The sequence below is a fragment of the Pleuronectes platessa genome, chromosome 24 (assembly GCF_947347685.1).
Source record: "Pleuronectes platessa chromosome 24, fPlePla1.1, whole genome shotgun sequence".
NCBI lineage: Eukaryota > Metazoa > Chordata > Actinopteri > Pleuronectiformes > Pleuronectidae > Pleuronectes > Pleuronectes platessa.
The window spans coordinates 9242837-9262778 of NC_070649.1; the positions used below are offsets into that span (position 1 = coordinate 9242837).

Here is a 19942-nt window from a genome sequence, read left to right on the forward strand (position 1 = left end):
AAACTTAACGTACAAATAAATCTGTGGAGGTACGGATTGCCAGTATAAGTTATGGGCATGATGGGTCACATGGCTTCTAAAGATTGCAACACTCTGCTACCATCGTCAAAACTGTAAGTGAATGAAAATAATAGGGCCCATGGATTATTAGCACGATAGCTCAGTCTTTACTGTTAATAACTCAGCACCTAATGACTCAATCCTCTTATTGTGCTATTTTAAATGCATATGAAAATCAAATGCCATGGTGACTCATCCCATTCACTCTATAAGGTGTAAAAACTAAACAACAATCGGACAAATGGAGTTAATCCCTCAATCCACCCGTCCCTAAACCCGACGTCCTAAATCATGTGACAAAATACTAAGCTAGACTGTCCTTTGTTTGCTTAAAACAGCCTTTGTGCCCAGAAAGTGCCACCTCATCACACAAAGGGAGAGTGATCAAAGTCATCTCACCTTGCGGAGAGGCGGCCAAGTCAAACTCATTCCTGGAGCTCCTTTATCGCCAATTTGTCCGTGGGGCTGATATCTGGCAGGCGGGAAAAATAAAAAAAATGCACGGCGCAAACTCTCTGCCAATTATGTGTCAGCATAGAGGGACACAACTAGAGAGATGGATCCCCCTACAGCTGGGATGCCCATGAATGTTTTGCATCTGAGGGACTCACGGTTAAATCCCGGCATTGGAACGTCCCCATTTGCCTGAAAGTCGTGTTTGACAGCCATTCGCGCTTTTCGGTGAAATTACAGCCTGTGCTGATGCACCGCAGTCTGAGGACACACTTCAGGCTCAGATATTCTCTCTCCCCGCGTCGCCCACTTCCTCCCCTGCTGGAAGCTCTGCAATCACATCTCCCGTGTGTGCCGCTGCCTTGATGGCGCCAGCAGGTGGAGGCCCACCGGGATGCTGAGTGTGCACTGCAGTGTACACACAATGCTGCTGGATTGATCAGAGGCGCCGGGTTGGGGTTGTGTGGTGATGGCGGGGGAATGCATAGCAAACAGCCAGCCGAGCCACAGGGGAGCAGGGGGCATTGTGTGTTATGGCAAACAGCTGGACACAGCGGTGAACTACAGCACTGACATGTGTTACTATAGAGGAGTTCATTAACCAATTAGTCAAGTACCAGAGGAATTAAAAGGTGACACTATTGTGACATATTTGCATCATTGCACAAATTGCTTTTAGATATATATTTAGATATATATACTTTATTTTCTATTTTAAATTTTGATATTCTATTTTATTCTGTTTTATACTATTTCTATTTTATTTTTTAGGTTGTAATTACTTGAGCATTGCTAGAAGAGAGCCTGTGACCCAAGCATTTCACTGCCAGCGACTGCTTAATGTTATTGTTCTGCATTTGATAATAAAAATCTTGAATCTTGAATCTTGAATCTAATAAAGCAAACATATGAAAGTATTAATAAAGCGCTCTGATTTAATAAATATGAGGTTTTGTTGCTTATCTAAATGTATTATTATAACAATACTTATTTATCCATGTTTTTAACCTTTATTTAATAACTAAAAATATAAATGGTCAGATAAAAACTTTTGAATGTTCTAATCGGCTGCTTAAAGGTCACAGGTCAAATAAATAATCACTATTAGTTAAATGTTAACATTTATATTTAGGTTGTGGTTGGAGTGTTTCTAAATAGGTAATTTCTTCAATTAAAATGTGTTGAGTTAATTAAAAAGTTGAAGATCCGCTTGTGCACCATCAATCAAGATAAGAAAATAAAAATAACCGGTTCCAGCACCAGGATAAAGGCAATTTGCTGGATTAATAAACAAAACATGTTTTTTGCTCCTTCAGTCATTTTGTTGAATGTTTATAGAATAGTGTCAAACCTGGCATTCTGTGGTGCATGTAATTTATGTCTTTTATTATTTTGTCTAGTTAATTGCTGCCTATACAATTAAATACTACTACTACTAATAATAATAATATAAAAATATATAATTATACTGTTAAACAAGTTAGCAACGCGCTTGAAACAAGGCAAACAAGAAAAAAATTGTAATACATCATAAGAGAGCACTTATTTAAATGTTGGGCTTATATGAAATAAATAAGCATCAACTGGACCTAAGGCGGCAATCTTCCAGTATAGATTCCTAATGTGCCTTGAATTTGATGCCACAGTTGAATATACAATTGAATCGGTTGAAATATAATAAAGAAAAGTTGAACTTGAGACTTTTCCTTATTAGCTGTACAGAAAAGCCTCAGGTTCTGCCACCCCTGATTGATATTTGGTCTGGACCTGGGCCTGAGTGTACGGCAGAGGTGGAATGTGACAAATGGCGATACGAAATAAAGAGGTGATAAAAAGGTGGTATCATAAATCCTAAAATGCTAAAACCGTAATAACAACAAAAAAAACAGCCCTCCGTTCCCGCCCTGGCATTTTGTTTTTTCTTTACCGTGATGATTTTGTGTATTTTAACGAGATGTCCTCCTCAAAATGTCAAGAGACCTTCATCTAGTAATTCATTCAGGGGAATAGGCAGTAAATTCTCATTCCAAGTGATGAAACTCCATCCATCATGATTTAAGAGCTCTTCATTCACCTCTAAGTGCGTTTCATAACAGCACACACACACGGCCACAGTTACATTTGTTTCCATTCTTGGTTCACCGTTGAAATTTCTTCCTGTTGTACAACCCTCTTATCGTGACATGAGTGTAGAACATACTAATTGTTGCTTGGGAACAAACCATGCATCACATGGACGTTGCTGCAGTGTGTCTTTTGTCTTTTTGTCCTAACAATGTGCACATTTACTCTTGTGTGTTTTTTTGCAGTGTTATCGTCAGCATTGTTGTCAGACCCAGCAGGGAATTGTTTTAGCTTTGAACACTCTGCGGGTCACCTGCTTTTATTTTGGTAAAGTGGTCGGTAACACAACTCCTGATGAATTACAATGCGGCTATGTAAATGCTGGATGTGTAAATAGGCAACTGATTGCTCACAAGCTCACAGAATTGATATAAAAGGTTATATGTCGGTTTAAAAGGTCAAGTTCTTTTTGATTTTTCATGTTTCTGACTGACTCAATGGTTCAAATCAAATGTAGCTGGGTAACCTGTTACCTGTTGTTAACCTGGGTAATCAGCAAAGTCGTCAAACTTTTAAAGCACTTATCCGATTTAACTGGTGAATGTATCCATGCGTTTTTTCTTTTTCTTTTTTGTGATCCACTGAAAGTGCCCTCGTGGCTCTCTCCTCAATCCTTCGAACAGGCGCCTGGTCTTGTTAAGCCTCAAATAAAGGCCTGGGGGTGCAGCCATCTTGGACATTCAATATTCTATAGTAACACTGCAGTGGGAGCTTTACAGTTTGGCAGGCAGGCATCTTAAAGTAGGATTTTCTGATTGAATGTACAGTATTCTACCCAAGAAATACTGTCCTGATCTGCCCGTGGAAAAGCTGGAAGGTTAAAAAAAAGAATCAAGCAGACAGATGTTCGAGTGTCAATCTTAATTAATCCACTGAATTCCCACTGCGGTCGCACACAAGTCATTTCCACCGCTTCTGAGCATCGGGAGGGTGTGACGATCACAACGCCACGCCAAGGTTGTGACATAGAAGCAGCCGTCGAATGAAAACCAACCAATCGCTTAGAGGAGACTTCCATAATCAGAATGGCACACAGTCGTATCTCGGCCAACAGTCCCCTTATGCTCAATCTGCACCCAATTTCACACACTCGTAGATATCACTTCCATAAATGTGCCAGATTTAGTTTTTCATCGAGATGCGTTAAATGTATCCCAGGGAAAGGTCGGAAATGTCAAAAACACTCTATCTCACAAAGATAACAAGATAAAAAATGTTGAACAGTAGTTTTTGTGTAAACCTACTTAAAAAACAACCAACCAACAAGGGTTGCAAAATTCCGGGAATATTGAAAGCTGGAAACTTTCCATGGGAATTAATGGGAATTAACGGGAATAAACTGGAAATGTTGGTGTTAATTATGCTAACTGTATTTACCTTGTCATATACAGACATAAATATAAACATTTGTTTTGTCATAGGCTGATTTGAGCCCTGAGGAAACTTTGGGCACTTGACTATATGCTTCTGCATCTTTGTGTCATTCTTAACATAGGTCTTTGCACAGTATTCGCAAATGTACACAGTCTTTCCTTCTACATTGGCTGGGGTGAAATGTCTCCACACATGAGATAGTGCACGTGGAAGTGTTCTGTAGAATAAGATGAGAAAAAATCTTGTAAAAAAATACTAATGCAATGTCAGAGATATAAATAGTTGGCCAATTGGAATCGTCTTTAAAAATATTTTAAAGTTGATGGATAAATGAATAGAAATAGGCTAGATGAACAGATGAACAATCCTCGATCAGCTTGTTAATATATTTTCCCCAGTAATATCATCGAAATTTGTGTAATTTAAATTTTTTCAAAATTCCCAAAATTCCCGAGCTGAATATTCCCATGGAAAGATTCCGGAAACTTACCGAAAAGTATTCCGCCCCTTTGCAACCCTACAACCAACTAACAGACAGACAGAGTTGAAAACCTCCTTAATGGAAGAAAGTATACTAGGAGAGAAAAAAGAAAAAAAAGACATTAAAGTTTACAGAGTCAACGAAATGCCAAGCTGTAATAAATAACTCCCAGTCTTGAAGATTCAAAGAGTGGAAATGCACCACAGCTGGAGACAGTGGATTCAAATCACCGCAGACTCGCTGAACAACGGCAGGCTTCATTTTTATTCATGAGTGTGTTCTCTAATAAACTGACAAAATATCAAAGGTAATGACATAAAAAAGAGATGCAGAAATTAATAAACCTCATCAGGCACCCGCTGAGTTCACTGTGCATTCAAATTCACGGGAAGAAAAGGGTTTTCTTTCTGAATCCGCTCAATGCATCTCCCCACTTCCCCACCAGCACCTTGGCCGGATTAATTATCCCCCCATCAATTAAAGGAGCAATTATAACCCAACCTCCTTCATATGCTAATGAGTCAACACCGAGATGAGAGAGGAAACTGGTAATGGCCACCAAATGGTGCTGGCAGGAGATAAACTACGCAGTATAGAGGTGTAAGAGCGGCCGTGGTGTCATATAAGCCAAAGAAGTTAATAGTTTAGGAGTATTAGCAGGAACACAAAGGCCCTGTTCACATGTTAATGTTTGCTAAATGAGCTCATAGTGTAAATGATTGAAAACCGAAAGGATATTTAAAGTTGCTCAAACTCCAGCGATAGTGGCCACGGCCGCCGAAATACAAATGTCACATTTATTTTTACTCAGCAAAACTGAAGTGATTTAGCTGCTCCCGGAGAACAATAGACCAGACTGGAGTATCACAAAAATCGATATGTTTCAGCTGTAACAGCATTCATCATGGTGACAGGGTGGCATATATTATAGGTAATGACATCCGAGATGTGCCGGGTCAGGATGATGAAAAAACAAAACAATGATTCCAATATTGAGAGGACAACAAACAAAAGTTTATCCTGCAGCCTCTGGATTCCGTGTACCAAAGGGACTTCTGGTTGTGTTGTACATAATGATTTCTTGTCTCATCACGACAACTGTTGATCAACACAGTGTTATGTAGCCTCAGCATCATTGTGTTTATATGTTTATGTGAAAATAGAAAGCTGGAATACAAAGTAGTAGAAGAAGGTAAGGAGTTTCTCCGAAATCACGATGCTTGCTAATTCTAATGCTAAAACCCACTTTATCTGAATAAAGACATAAGCGTGCAGTGTAGACAATAATTCAGGTATGTCCACCATAGGACACAAGAAGGAACATTTTTAAATGGCGGAGAGACTCTGAGAGTTGTAAGTAAATTGAATACAGCCGTTGTTGTTGCCTGTCGTTGTCAGAAACTCTTTGATCATCCTTCGAAGTGGATAGTTCTATTGCTCTACGTAAAGGCAACATAAATGAGTCTTAAAAGTGTAAAAAGAGGTATGTAGGCCACCACAACTACTTACACTACTAATAAAATTAATAATAACTTTATTCAAACAATCACTTCTACGGTACTTAAGTTAGGGAAATGAACAATCAACTTTTGAGACAAGATAAGAAGTGGTAGACACAGACACACAAATGTCCTACCCGCAATAAAAAAGCACCATTTACACAAAAGGCATCGTCCCCATCATCATCAACTGGCTTATTGGTGAAAATGTAACATCACAGCTATTCATATAGGGTTGCAAAGGGGCGGAAAATCTCCGGTAAATTTTCTGAAACTTTCCGTAAACTTTCCATGGGAATATTCAGCTCGGGAATTTGGGGAATTTTGAAAAAAAAAAATTACACAAATTAAACGCTGAGCACTAAAAACATCATTCAAAACTCTATTTTAAAGATGTATGGAAGGCAGCACACGCTGCACGTTGAATTTCAACCCTCCACTGTGCATTTCTCCATCACATGCACAGATAATTCCCAGCATCCTTCACACTAGAGCAGGGCTATTGAGGCCTGCTGCAGTGTGCAGGACTAGTCAGGTAAGTTTCAATGATATTACTGGGGAAAATATATTAGCATGTTGATTGAGGATTGTTCATCTGTTCATCTAGCCTATTCCTATTTCAATTGTAAAATATTTTTAAAGACGATTCCAATTGGCCAACTATTTATATCTCTGGCATTGCATAAGTGTTTTTTTACAAGCTTTTTTCTCATCTTATTCTACAGAACAATTCCACGTGCACCATCTCATGTGTGTGTGGAAAGGCTGTGTGCATTTGCAAATACTGTGCAAAGACCTATGTTAAGAATGACACAAAGATGCAGAAGCATATAGTCAAGTGCCCAAAGTTTCCTCAGGGCTCAAATCAGCCTATGACAAAACAAAATGTTTATATTTAAGTCTGTAAATGACAAGGTAAATACAGTTAGTATAAATTTCCAGTTAATTCCCGTTAGTTCCCGTTAGTTCCCGTTAATTCCCATGGAAAGTTTCCAGCTTTGAATATTCCCGACATTTTTCAACCCTATATTCATACTTGCAGCAAGTCACTTTCAATGAAAAGCTCAATAATCAGAAAAGACGATGACTTGCTATAGGGATAGAGATGATGAAGATTGTGTTATCTTTGTCGATGACATTTCCGTCCGCAGTGTAATGGCGGTTGCATCACCACACAGCCCGCTGGTCCTCACTTGCCAAGTTCCTGAAGAATCCCCGGGTGAAAGCCACAAACAACCGTGTTCTAAACCTGAACTTGCTCTTCTCGTGTTCTTTATTGTCTACGTTTGCAGAAAATCACCTCTAGCTTACAAATGCAGAGCAGAAAACACGTACCGGGGGGGGGGGGGGGGGAGGTTTTCTCAACGTTCAGAAGCGGCGGTTGAGCTGAGGAGGCAAAATAGCTCCTTTCATTTCCGACCGGCCGCTGTGCAATAACATCCAATAGACGGCTAAGCAAGACACTGGAATAGCGCGGCGCTATCTCGCAAGAAACCATTGTTCACTCCAGAGAAATTGGTTTTGAATGTGCTAGGCCGTGCTGCAATGAGAATCGCTTTACGCCATAAAGCTGCCACACTATCAGATCTATTCCAAATGATTTTAGGGCCTGCATTTCAGTTTGAAAGGGAAAGCGGAGGCACTTTATGCAATGGCATGTTTTCAGGACCGTTTCAAACCTCTCAGGCGGTTTGGTTATTTATGTGTTTGCACTGCAAATCATGGCCTGTTCCTTTATCAACCAAACACACCTCATTGCGCGCTGGTTCAGGATAAGGGAAGCAGGTTAACATCATCAGTCCCAGCTCATTAGGTACACTGACAGTCTATTTTACACGGCAAAGCTACCGCTCCCCTGTATATCTATTTCATCAGCCGTGCCGTATTCGGTGGCGTTTAATCTAAGACATCAAACGGTGCACCTAACAAAGAAGTCATAAAACCCAAAAAATTTCACTTAAACTGAACGTTGCTTCCGATCACCCAGCAAGGGAGCTCATTAGGATTTTAGCAGTGCTCATTATAATCAAATGGAATCTGACCTTTAGTCCCATTGCACTGCTTTGAGAAGCCCTGTAGGCTGTTGATAAAGAGAGGAGTGACAAGGCGTTTGATGATGCATTTGAATTATCCGTGGGAGGTTGATAATAATATTACATAAAGCCTCATGTATACTTATAAAATAAAGATAAGAAAACAAATCACACAGGCAGAAAGGTCAGGTCTGAGCCACAGATCTATAAATGGAATATTTAAAGGCCTGTTCCTCAGCGGGGATACAAATGAAATGGAACATAATGAGCAGCCATTATCAAAGGTTCTGCTTCAGTTTCCACTGTTCTCCGCCTTCTTTGCTGGAAACAGCTTTTGGAAACTTAACTTTCCCACTGGCGCAAAGCAGACGTGGGACTAAACGCAACTTTCAGGTACGTCAAGAAGATGCCAGCAAGCTGTGATTGGTCGAGCCAAGGTGATGTCAACATGTCACCAGGAAACTGACCATTTAGATTTGGGAGGAGGAGGAGGAAGAGGACAGTAAGAGAGGCCTGGAGTCAGTAGCTTGAAATGAAAGGTGTGCGGGAGGAGAGGGAACATAGCAGAGCAGAATTATGCAGGGGAAATTTAGAAAGATGATAAATAAGGACACAGTGGAGACATAGTTAGACATATTTTGGGCCGATGTATCTAGCATTCAATTTTCCGCTGGCATATCTGTAAACTATATAGTCTGGACAATTTCATTAAAATCCTCCAGGAGAGCTGTGTGTGGCAAAATGTCCAGGTCAGTTGCTCCGGCTCATTTTCTGGAACTTTAACTTCTAGTAAAATGTTCGAAAAATGTCGGAGGGAGCACAAGTGGGAAAAAGCAGAGCATGCAAAACTGAAAAACAAACAGAATAGAAATATCTCAGGGTGAAAAAGTGGTGCCATACAGGAAGGATGGAAAGTTAAGCTTTAACTTCTGTTAAAGTTTGTCTTTCCTTTGCGAGTTTCTTCTTCAATTTCACACTTCTCCTCACTTGTCTGTATAATTGGGATAAATAGTGGGTCATTTCCTGAACAATTAAACCCTGGGCTGCTTGTTATCATGATTAATTATGGAAATGTAAGCAAGAAAACAACAATGTTAGTGTTTTGCAAAAGTATTGAACAGTGGAAGACAGTGTTTCAATGTGAATCATAGAGGGAATAAAGGAATCACAATCAGAATACGAACACAAACACTATGCGCACACGTTGTTTCATAAAACAGACTGCCTTAAAGGACGAGACGTCTTCCGTGTGTGAAGAAGCGGTGACGGCAGACAGAAGAAGAAGATAGATCAAAGGAACTGGATAGTTGGCACGAGAGATAAATAAAAAAAAAATACACATGCACAAAAACCTCAAACTTCTTCAGTCGAAAACAGAAATCTGAAATGAATCCAAAACTTTGCGTTAAAGAAAAGCAGCCAATACAAAACTCAGAAAGAACAGCGGCATCACATTTTTGAGATTAAAGCCCCGCGTGTTCAGAAAGAACAACAGAGACTCTGTGCTACACTTTAATGCCTGAAGGAGAAAAATTCTGGGTGAACTGATTTGCATCGCTGCATCCTAAATGATGCAGCTAAGATCTGAGCATGTGACCTACTACCGATATAGAATCTGACCAAAGATCAATATACTTTCCGAAAAAAAACTTAGTGTAAATGATAGACGGGCCAAATTTAGAGACATTTTTTGCACACAAATTTAAAAAAACGGTATACTACACTTATAGTAAAACAGAGTGATTTATGGATATGTACTGTATCAGTATGTACAATCAATATACCTGTACATATTTGATTTTCTTGTCTTATCAACCACTCAAAGCACATTCAGCAAAAGCCATATTCACTCATTCACACACAAATTCACCCAGTGCTCCTGTACACTGTGTTTTTTCTCTCACTCACTGTCGGCACAGCCATTGGGGGCAATTGGGGTATTTTGGGGATCTTAAACAAGGACACTTCAGAACGCAAGCCGAGGGAACAGGAAATCGAACCGCCGTCCTTCTGGTTGACAGACAATGCCCTCCGCCTGCTGACCCTTAGAGTTTCGACTTTTTGCCTTATTCTTTAATTAACATACGTGTATATCGTGTCACCTCCTTCATTGTGAATGTAAAAAGGTGAAACTACAAAAAAAGTGGTCACAAAGACACAAACTCTCTCTAAAAAAAAAAAAAAATCATGTCTTTCTCTTCTTTTACAAATACTGAACATAATACACATCCCTCCATCCAGTGCTGAAGACTTACAGAGGCTGGAATTTAACACTGCATGAACTGGTGGTGGCCTCCCCCCCGACACCGGTTAAAAACATCCAGGGAATGGATATAGAGTTAGTGACCTCTTAAAAGCACCAGCTCTGACCCCAGTAAAAACTACCTCCACCACCACTATGGACTGCACTTTAACATGTTAGGTCTCAACTGTGAAATATTCATCTGTCTGTAGACTATCAACAGTTCACGTGCAATCCATTCACTGTAAATATCCTTACAATGCATATATTTCTTCCTGTCTTTACACTGTAGACACTAGTCTCATTACATGCATATGTTTCTATATATTTTTTATATTCCTTACTGTAAGTATTACATGTTACTTATTACTTGCTGATGTCTTTTTGACTCCTGCTGCTGTAATACTGCAAACTTCCCCATTGTGGGAATAATAAAGCACCTCTTATCTAATCTTATCTTATTGAGAGAGAATGAGAATGCACAGAAAGGCTGCTAGTGTTTAAAAAAAGCTAACAAAGAGACGCTCTCACACCTTAAGCCCGACTGGATGTGAGCGAAACCTCCCGGAGTCACAGCTGGAAGATTATACTTCTGTTTTTCCTTGCTGCCACGAGCCATCATCAATCAATCTTTGGCCCGATGTTTTGAAACGCCGAATGCCTCCAAAGTAGATAGAGATTACGACTATTCCCCCCTCGGTGACATTTGGAGACATTTTGAGGCTGGTGAGAAAATGATGTATGACTTAACTCGGCCTTGTGGAGTCAGTCCCAATCTCTTTTTTTTTAAAGGGACTATAGAGTGTAATCAGGCAGTAGTTAACAGCCAACGCTTTGTCCAACCCTCACGCCCACAGAGCAGGGACGCCTCGGCAGCTGCACCGAGACGTCACGTCGCCTCCGTCCACTTCAAACCTCTTCACTTCTCTCTGTTTTCTTTCAGAGGCCGTCACGGTGTGTTTGTTCCGATGCTTGCAGACATGAGACACCGCGGGTTAAGGTGAGCTCGAGCAAATAAGTCCCAGAGTCGAGAGGAGAAAAACAATTACTCTGCTTTTACCGGAACATTTTAGTCAAGGAGCAAAATCTGTAATATAGTAATACATTTAAATCTTGCAAATTTTAATGACTTTGACCTTGTTATGTTATTGCTTCTCTTTGGATTCATTTTGTTCAGAGCTTGGTAAACAAATCCTCAAAAGGAAATTGAGCCGTTATATTCATTAAAGTTAAATATGAATGTTAACTTTGCTAACTTTAATATATTGCGATAAATCAAATGTTATCATGAAGTCAATATGAGGACAACGGATTGGTTGATCTAACTAAGCTTTAAATCATGTATTTAATGATGTTACTTCCATATTACATCATTTTCCGACTTCATAGTGACATCATAACAGTGTCTTTTTTTATATGGGGATAATAGGAATGATTTAAGCTTTTGAATGAATCACTATATATCTAAGATAATTGGCTTTTCTGAATAAATGTTGTTCATCTTGACTTTACTATTTTCTTATTTTATAGTTAGATCACAGGGACTCCCACACACAAGGGAAAAAATAATACACTGCTTCAGGCTACAGCTATCGGCATGTAGGGTAATTACATCACTCAGGAGGACTAATTCTAATCAGGTAAACCCCCCCACCCCCACCCCACACTCAAAAAAGTGTATAATTAAGCTGTAAATCGGGGACGCTCCCCGTACTCTGCTGTGTCGTGTCAACCTTGGCTGTGACAGTGTGAGTGGAGAGCAATCTGTCACCCTCTTCAGGTTCAGGCTTAAATATTTCAACAGCCTTAAGAAAAAGAAAGTGCTGAAGTGGCTGGATGTGAGCTCCACCACTTAGCAATTAAAGCAGCCTCGCACTCACAGAGACAGTTCCACTATTAGCGGGAGGTGCCGGAATCAACTTTAAAAAAAAGCTTAAATTGTTTTGGTGATCAACGACGACCTGGAGCCAAAACATAATCTGTGGAAAACACACACCGCAGTAAGGTATGCGCAACAATGAGGACATTCTATTGTGGAGATTCATCTGTTTTTAAATGCATTTAGTGAGAATACACTCGCACTGAGGCAAGTGCTGAAGTTCCCTTTTTGCTTTTTGCAAGCACTGGAGCAAATCTGCCTCTCTGTCGCTTTCAAGCTGAATTCCACATTATTAACATCTCGACAAAAGGGAGGAGAGACGACTCCGCGGCGGAAGAATTGGCAGCGTTGAAGAAGTTGGACATTTCTTTACCTGTGACTGAGAGCTCCGTGGTCCGCCGCACCACAAAGTTCCCGAGCTGCAGTTCACAGGTGTAATTCCCAATGTCGTCCTCGCGTACTTCCTTGATGGACAGAGTGTCCCGCCTCCTCTCTATGGTTTGTCTCCACTGCTTTGGCTTGCATTCCTTTATTCAAAACAAAGAAAAAACAGGCAGTGTAAGTGTTAAGCTTAGACTGTGTAGAAAAATGTACAAATATGACTCCTTCTGAAAAGTGAAGCCAAAGCGTATATATGGGTCATAAACCCTGTCTCCTCCATGTTAGTGGATGGGGGTTAGAGTCAGATCAAAGGTCAAACTACACGTCAAATGGATATTTCATAAAAATGTTTGCTGTCATATTGTGACACTGATGTTTGTTTCAGTGTATATTTCAGGTAGGTCTGGCTCTAATTTGTTATTTATCGGTATAAAGAAAGGGTGAAACGTAAAATCCAAATACACTTTCAATTGTGGCTACCTTTATGAATATGTTTAATCCTATCTTTAAGCATATAGAAGGAAACAAGTATTTATCTGTCATTAAGGGGTACAGCAGCTTTGCACACAGTCAGAATAGTAGAGAGGCCCTGTATCGATACATAGCATGTCCCCAAATAACCTAGCGTTAGCCTAGTGCACCCCCCCGACTCCAACACTGTGATCTATGCGAGTGAATAGCTTTGCATTTATCATTCTGAGGAAGGACGGCACCACTGGATCAGGTGGCAGCAGCTTTTATTGAAACCATTATGTTTAGATTTATGTGTAAAGCTCTTCCTATAATTTGTTCAGCAACCAGCTAGTGCCAATACATTTTTTTTTTTTTTATTAAATGAAAGAAAAGTGACCTTGTTACTACTATTACTACCATAAAGGCACACTTGTAATTCTTGTAAATGCTCACAGTGGATTTAGAGAAAGATCACTGTACTATTATATACTCTACTAAGTTTGAGTTAATATAACCAATGTATTTATTCACTGACTGTAGTTGATGGAGTCATGCATTCGAGTGTGTTCTCCCAGTGGCTGAATCAATGTTGGCGTTTCCTGTGATATATAATGATATTTAATGGTTCAAAGGATGGAGTGTTGCACTTCCATCAAAAAGAGCCCAGAGGATACGGCACAGTACATAACAATGGAAGGTATAACAAATGGAGGACTCTTCTTCTATAGTCCCACGGCTCTTTCCACTGCTATGTCGGTGGAGAGTGAACGGACACTTCCAAAAACCAGTTGAGGTTTTTTGCAGATTTTTGGGCCACAGCACACCGGAGGCGATGGAAACTGGGGCAGTGTGGGTTTGAGTCCAAACCTCGCTCCAAGACAGGTCCTCCCTGAATTCACTCAGCGCTCCCACTGACAAAGTGGGAGCGGAGGACGAGAGGTGCGAATCCCACTCATTGCTCTGCTATTTAAATTTGGATTTGGAGGTGGGGGGGGGAGTGAAAAGGGGATGTGGTCACTTTCACGTTTCATGGATTCGCCTTCAGGCTTCACCGAACAGCTCCGTCACGTGAGGTCTAATGAGGTCAGTTGAAACTCTACATATAGAGGAGGATAGAGTTTAAGTTCCTCTATCCAATAGATTTATCTAATTGTCACTGATGCTTAAGTAAAGATTGTAATTGAAGCTACTGATTGTTTAGGTCTTAAAATACTAGAAAACACAACATAGCTTTTTAATTCTAATTAAAAAGTGTCCTTCTCATTTTGTGTTTGATAGATTTCAGTTAGCAGAACAAACAATTTTGTTTTCTCAAATTATAAAAAAAGGTTTCCCCCTAATATTTATTTATGACTTTACTATAATTTCCTGACCTTTCTGTTCAATTGTATCTTTCTATTCCAGTACTATTATAACTTTTTCCTCATTAAATTCATGTTTTTTTTCCATTGACACTATTACTCTCTCATTGAACTACAACTTTATTCCCATAATATTATGACATTATTCTCTAAATCTTCCATATGGCTACTACTGATAACCCCTCATTCTTCACCATGTTAAAAAATAAATTAACCCAAAATGTAGACCTTATTTGAACAAACAGAAAAATAATAAAAAAAGGTGCAGCTCACCTTATACCACACTATCTCAGGCTCCACTCCCGGCTGTGTATAATCCTCGATGCCCGGGCAGGGGATGTCCTTGCTTTTGCTCAGTTCTGCCTTCTCAAAGAACCTCATCTTGGAGTTGTAGCAGAGGTCTGTGTCGTTCTCCGCCACCGTGAGGGACATGGACACCTTCATGCAGTACGTCGAGTTCCTGCCAAAAGAGAGAAAATGAATGAATCAGCCTGAGATATAAATGAGGTTTTATCATCTTGAAGTCTTTTCCAGGAACCTCCACAACGCACATTTCTCAGATTTCATACGAATCATTAAATGCAACGGAGGTAGATAGAAAAACCTTTCTGTGAAAAGCAATTATTCATTTGCGCAATTTATGTCAGAGTTTTTTGGGGGCGAAAAACGTTCCTTGAATCTGAATGTGTAATCTTTGTCATTTATATAATGATTAATCTGAACGATTGCAGATTATCACAACGTTTTTCTCATCCATTAAAATATGAATCCTGCAGAGGCACAAGGAGTTTACCTCTTTAAACTATTAATGTGAAACTGATAATGAAACTGGGACACACAAACACACTCATATATATACACATACAGAATAGGGACAGTGCATACTGTGTGTGTGTACGTGAGGCAGGGACACGCATAGTAATGTGCAGCGACAGCTCTGAATGTCAACAGAACTTGAAGATTGATTGAGCCTTTTGTTTTCACGTGTGGAGCGGACACAGTGCGAGCTAGCAGAAAATTGCTTGCTACAATTGATGTACTGTAACTGCTCGGGTCATATACATAAAGAAGAGAATTTACAACGCAGGGGAAGGGAGGCGTAAAATGCAAGATTACTTGTAATGTTTGGAGACTACATGCTTGCCTGGGCTCACAGATACTGATGAGTATTCAGCCATGAGGGAATAAACATTACATATTCCCCCTGCTTGGTATTGCAGAGTAATTCCGGTGATTTGTGTTGCTCCTCTATTGAGAGCGTTTGTCTGGAGGTTTTAAAAAAGCTGCTGATCAGATCGAGTCGTGCCCGGCAGAGCGATGCCGCACAGCCTCATGGGAGGCAGATGCGGCTGCTCGGCGTTCACCCTGATCCCGTTTGGGTCGTTAATGGGAGAGCGATTTGGAGATTGGATCTGCCGCCTGAATAATTCTTAACACAACATGGGGATCAATGGACGCATTGATTCGCTGGGAATGTTATGCTATTTGAAAGAGGGCCACTGAAGCAAAGGTCCTTGATGATCAATGGATTTGATAAGAGCAACGTTTCTTTGCCCAAACTGGCTAATAAGACTGTCACCATTGACAAGCACTGTGGACCGACTGCAGTAAATCCCTCCTGGTTAGAGGACCAAACAAATTGGCAGCGTTTAGGAAAATCTCATTGCTAATTTTCCAAATAAAGCTGGTTACACAAATTGGGCTGAACCAACAAACAATTACAAACATGTTAAATCCTTACGTAATTGCGCAGCATTAGCCGCTCTGTGGATTAGCACCACTCACACTGGTCTTCGCTACAGTGGCGGCAAAACAATCCCTCGCCCTGTGAACTGGCCGGCGCCATGTGCTCCGCGTACAGTAAGTGGGCCGTTTTCATGAAGCTCCCGAATGCAAATGTGACATGATGTGGAGATTATCCCGGACAACTTCTACCAGATGGACACCTGTGCAAATGAGATCCCACGGGGGTGCTCCCCTCCCTGTTAAATATTCTGGGCAACACTGATAAACTTGCCTGCTGGTAGCGAGCGAGAGAGGAAGAGAGGGAGGGAGAGGAGGAGAGAGAGACTCCGCTCCGCATGAGTGATCAACGGTGTGGGCCAACACTTTGTCCTACAATGTCTTTCCAGCATCTCACATCCATCACAATGCCTTTGGACTCTCTTGACTATTCGCCGGGCAGGTATGGTGATCATGAGGCTTATCCAAAGACGTGAGCAGGAAAACTACCCTGCTGCTGCTGCTGCTGCTGCCCACTCCAGAGACCGGCTCCTGCACACTGAGCGTTCAGTTCCGCGGATACAGTGATAACAAGCTGAAGTGATACAGTGGCATTAATGGGGGGGAGAATGTCTGTCAAATGTGTCACATTGGAGGGGCTGTGCAGTGTCGTGGTACAGATAGAGAGCATCCTGCATGCATCAACCCCCCTGGAGAGGTGTCAAGCTGACAGCTAGCATATATGGCTGGAGGGCTGGCAGTGGACCCGAGTTGCAATACGCAGCAAATGCAGTGAAATGATGAGAAACGGTCGGCTCGGAGTTGAGCGGGCTGCCGAGAGGAGCGTGATTGGCCCACCAGGGAGACACACCACAGTCTGTCCTCAATGCAAACACTCTGCTTTTGTTAAATTTAGAGGTTATTATAGATTCCAGCCAAATCCAGCCATCTTATATGTGTTTCTATCGTTAACTTCATCGACTCTCAGTGAATCTACCCGACCAGAGGATTGACACCAGACAGGAGCCGCCCTTCAACTGATCGGATTTTAAATAACAGGGCATCAGAATTGATTTGTAATCCTCCTGAGAATCCTGTAGGGAATTAAATTAATGAGCTAAGTTAATGAATGTCTTAATTACTATAAGTCCTCTCTCATTGAAATTAGGTGATGAAATTATTGCTGATTGATCACCGTGTATTACTTTTAATGCGACGGTGTGAGGCAGAGGTGGAAAGTCCAAAGGTGGAAGGTTACCTCAGCATAAAAGGGAAATAAACCCACCACAAGTATTAACCCCTTCACAGATGTTGACTCTATGGTAACATTGAGGTCATGAGTCAGGATGTTATTGGCGTTTAAATAGAGATGAAATGTGATGATACCCTGGGTGTATTAGCCAGACGACTGACAAGGCGTTTCCCTAAAGATTAAGATTAAGATGCATTTATTAGTCCCAAACACATGCACAGGCACACTCATGCAGGTAGGGAAATTTAACCTCTGCTTTTGACCCATCTGGTGCAGGACACACAGAGCAGTGAGCAGCCATGCACGGCGCCCGGGGAGCAGATGTTGGGGGAGTAAGGTGCCTTGCTCAGGGGCATCAGACAGGGTAGGGAGAATCCTCTTGGATTTTTGGACAGATCAATCCAGGTTGGTCTTTTTGTTGTTTCTCCGTGGAGTCGAACCAGAGACCTTTTCTGCCCATAGTCCAAGTTTCTGCCACTAGTCCACTAGCCACTATGGACTTTTTTTCCCTTTACAGCCATTTACCCACACAAAAAAATCCCAAACAACAGACTTGAGGAAACAAAACCTCACATGCAAAAGCTTGACAACGCCTGGAAACTGAAACCTGTGTGTGTCTATTTTGAGACGGTTGTCATCGTCAATATGGCGACGTCCCATCTCGTCTCGTCTCATCAGAAAGGAGGTTAACCAGTTTTTCCATCACACCAGACACAACCTCCGTCGCTGCAGCGGTTCTTTTTTTTTCAAAGACAACTCCCAAACATTCCTCCTGTAATCAGGGCATCAGAGAGACCGCAAACATCTGCCACATCATTACCGGCTCCCTTATTAGCACTGTGTGTTTGGGGCCTCTACAGCAGGCAGCCGTGTGGTGAAGCAACTGGAAGGTAAATTCAGAATTGAAGGACAAAGTTAAAGTGTCACATCCAAATAAAGGAAACTGATATTAAAATAGACCGATTGGGTTTTGGATGAAGCTTCTGTTTCCTTTTGTGGACAGTAAAATGAGAATGAAACTACTAGAGCGGTCTCATATTCCAGATGTTTTCCTCCATTCCGCATCAGTTCACCTGAGTGTAACATAATCCAAAGGGACCTACATCAACAGGGGGACCACAGCACATGAGTGACATGACTCGTGATAGCCAGAGTGTTGCCACGTGCGTCAGCAGCGTACACCTGACACGGGAGTGAAATGTCAACCGAGCCTACGTCAGGATGTGGAGCGCAGATGTAAAAAAACAGCCAAGACCTATCCCGGGAGAGCGCAGATCAGGCAGGCTAATGCAGCCGGGCATGATTCGACGTGCCAGATCACTTAGGGGACAGTTGTAGCGATGTATTTGGACAGGCAGGGAAAAAGTCTGGTCTACATCAAATAGTGGCTGAGACCCAGACAGGTCACCGAAGTTGTTTTGATACCGAGGTTGAAGCGGAAAAACCGAAAGCATCAGCATCGGCCTCTCGGTGGGCTTGTACCTTCCCTGTCCACACCGAGCCGGGATGATCCCCGACCGAGGCGGGGCTGGCCCAGTTATCCTAAATCAGTATTTTATGATCCCTGCGTTATTTATGGCGAGAGCGAAGGTCATGGCGAGCAGTGGGAAGACTGGGGCCTCCTACCTGTAGCACCCGCTCAAAACTCACCTGTCAACTTCCAGGACCCAGCGCGCGATGATTAAGCACCCTGGCTCCCTAAACCTGACTGTGGGCCAGCTTGCTCCTACTTAGCCCCTGTCTGAGAGCGTGGCACTTGTCTGCCATTCTGGAACAACCGAATCCTCCGGTATAATCTCCCCTCGCCCTACTGGTCTTGCTGTTTCTCTGTCCCTTCCTCCACCCCCGGCCTTTTTTCTACCTCGTCTTGTGGTACACTTTTAACACACGGAGCAAAACACATGCCTGAACCTACCTACACACACTGTACCCACACACAGGAGCAATGTGCACCTACAGACAACAGTTACAGACAGGGAAGCTCTACCTGTGCATTGTGCAAAAATGCTATACTTTTTATTTTAGGTTTCTGAGCAACAAAGGTGTGATGACAAGAGAAGTTTGAAGGGAAATACATGAATACAATAGGGGTTCATTGATTGATTAAATTAAACTGCTGTCTCTCAGTATCTGATAGTACTACACGGCTGAAATGATGAAAAGCCCATTTGTTTCATTCACTAAACCCGATCCTCAACAATGTTTTCATATCGCAAGTGGACATCCATTAGATTCTTCATGTTCCAATTTGATTTCATTTTTTTTTTTCCCGCTTTGTTGCTCTCAATTACGAAACTGTAGCTCGAGTTTGAGCTTCTTATTTCATTTGAGTCACAAAGCCAAAATAACTAATAAAACTTGTCTCATTGCAGTTGAGCAAGTACACGTCATTTCCATCTCTTTTTCCTTCTACGATGAAAAGTCACGACTCAGCGTTAAAATATATTTGATTGTGCAGGAAAACAATATTTTGAAGCCTCGGAGGATTTTGAAAACAAACCTTGAATTGTCCCAATATGTTTGTCGAGCAAGCTGCAGGTTCATTTCTGTGTAAAACTGATGCTTAGCAAAACACAAATTAGGGTCAACACTAATAAGTAAACACACATACATTTAATTATTATTATT

The 19942-nt window shown here is 41.4% G+C and overlaps 1 protein-coding gene across 1 annotated transcript in view; it reads right to left on the minus strand.

Annotated features, from left to right (window-relative positions):
• LOC128431296 (interleukin-1 receptor accessory protein-like 1) overlaps positions 1-19942 on the minus strand; it is a 218618-nt gene that overhangs the window by 108830 nt on the left and 89846 nt on the right. Inside the window, exons 4-5 of the mRNA XM_053417577.1 lie at positions 14614-14800; positions 12519-12672 (exon numbers count right to left, since the gene is read on the minus strand). Coding sequence (XP_053273552.1) covers positions 12519-12672; positions 14614-14800 — 341 coding nt within the window. The remainder of the gene's footprint in view (positions 1-12518; positions 12673-14613; positions 14801-19942) is intronic.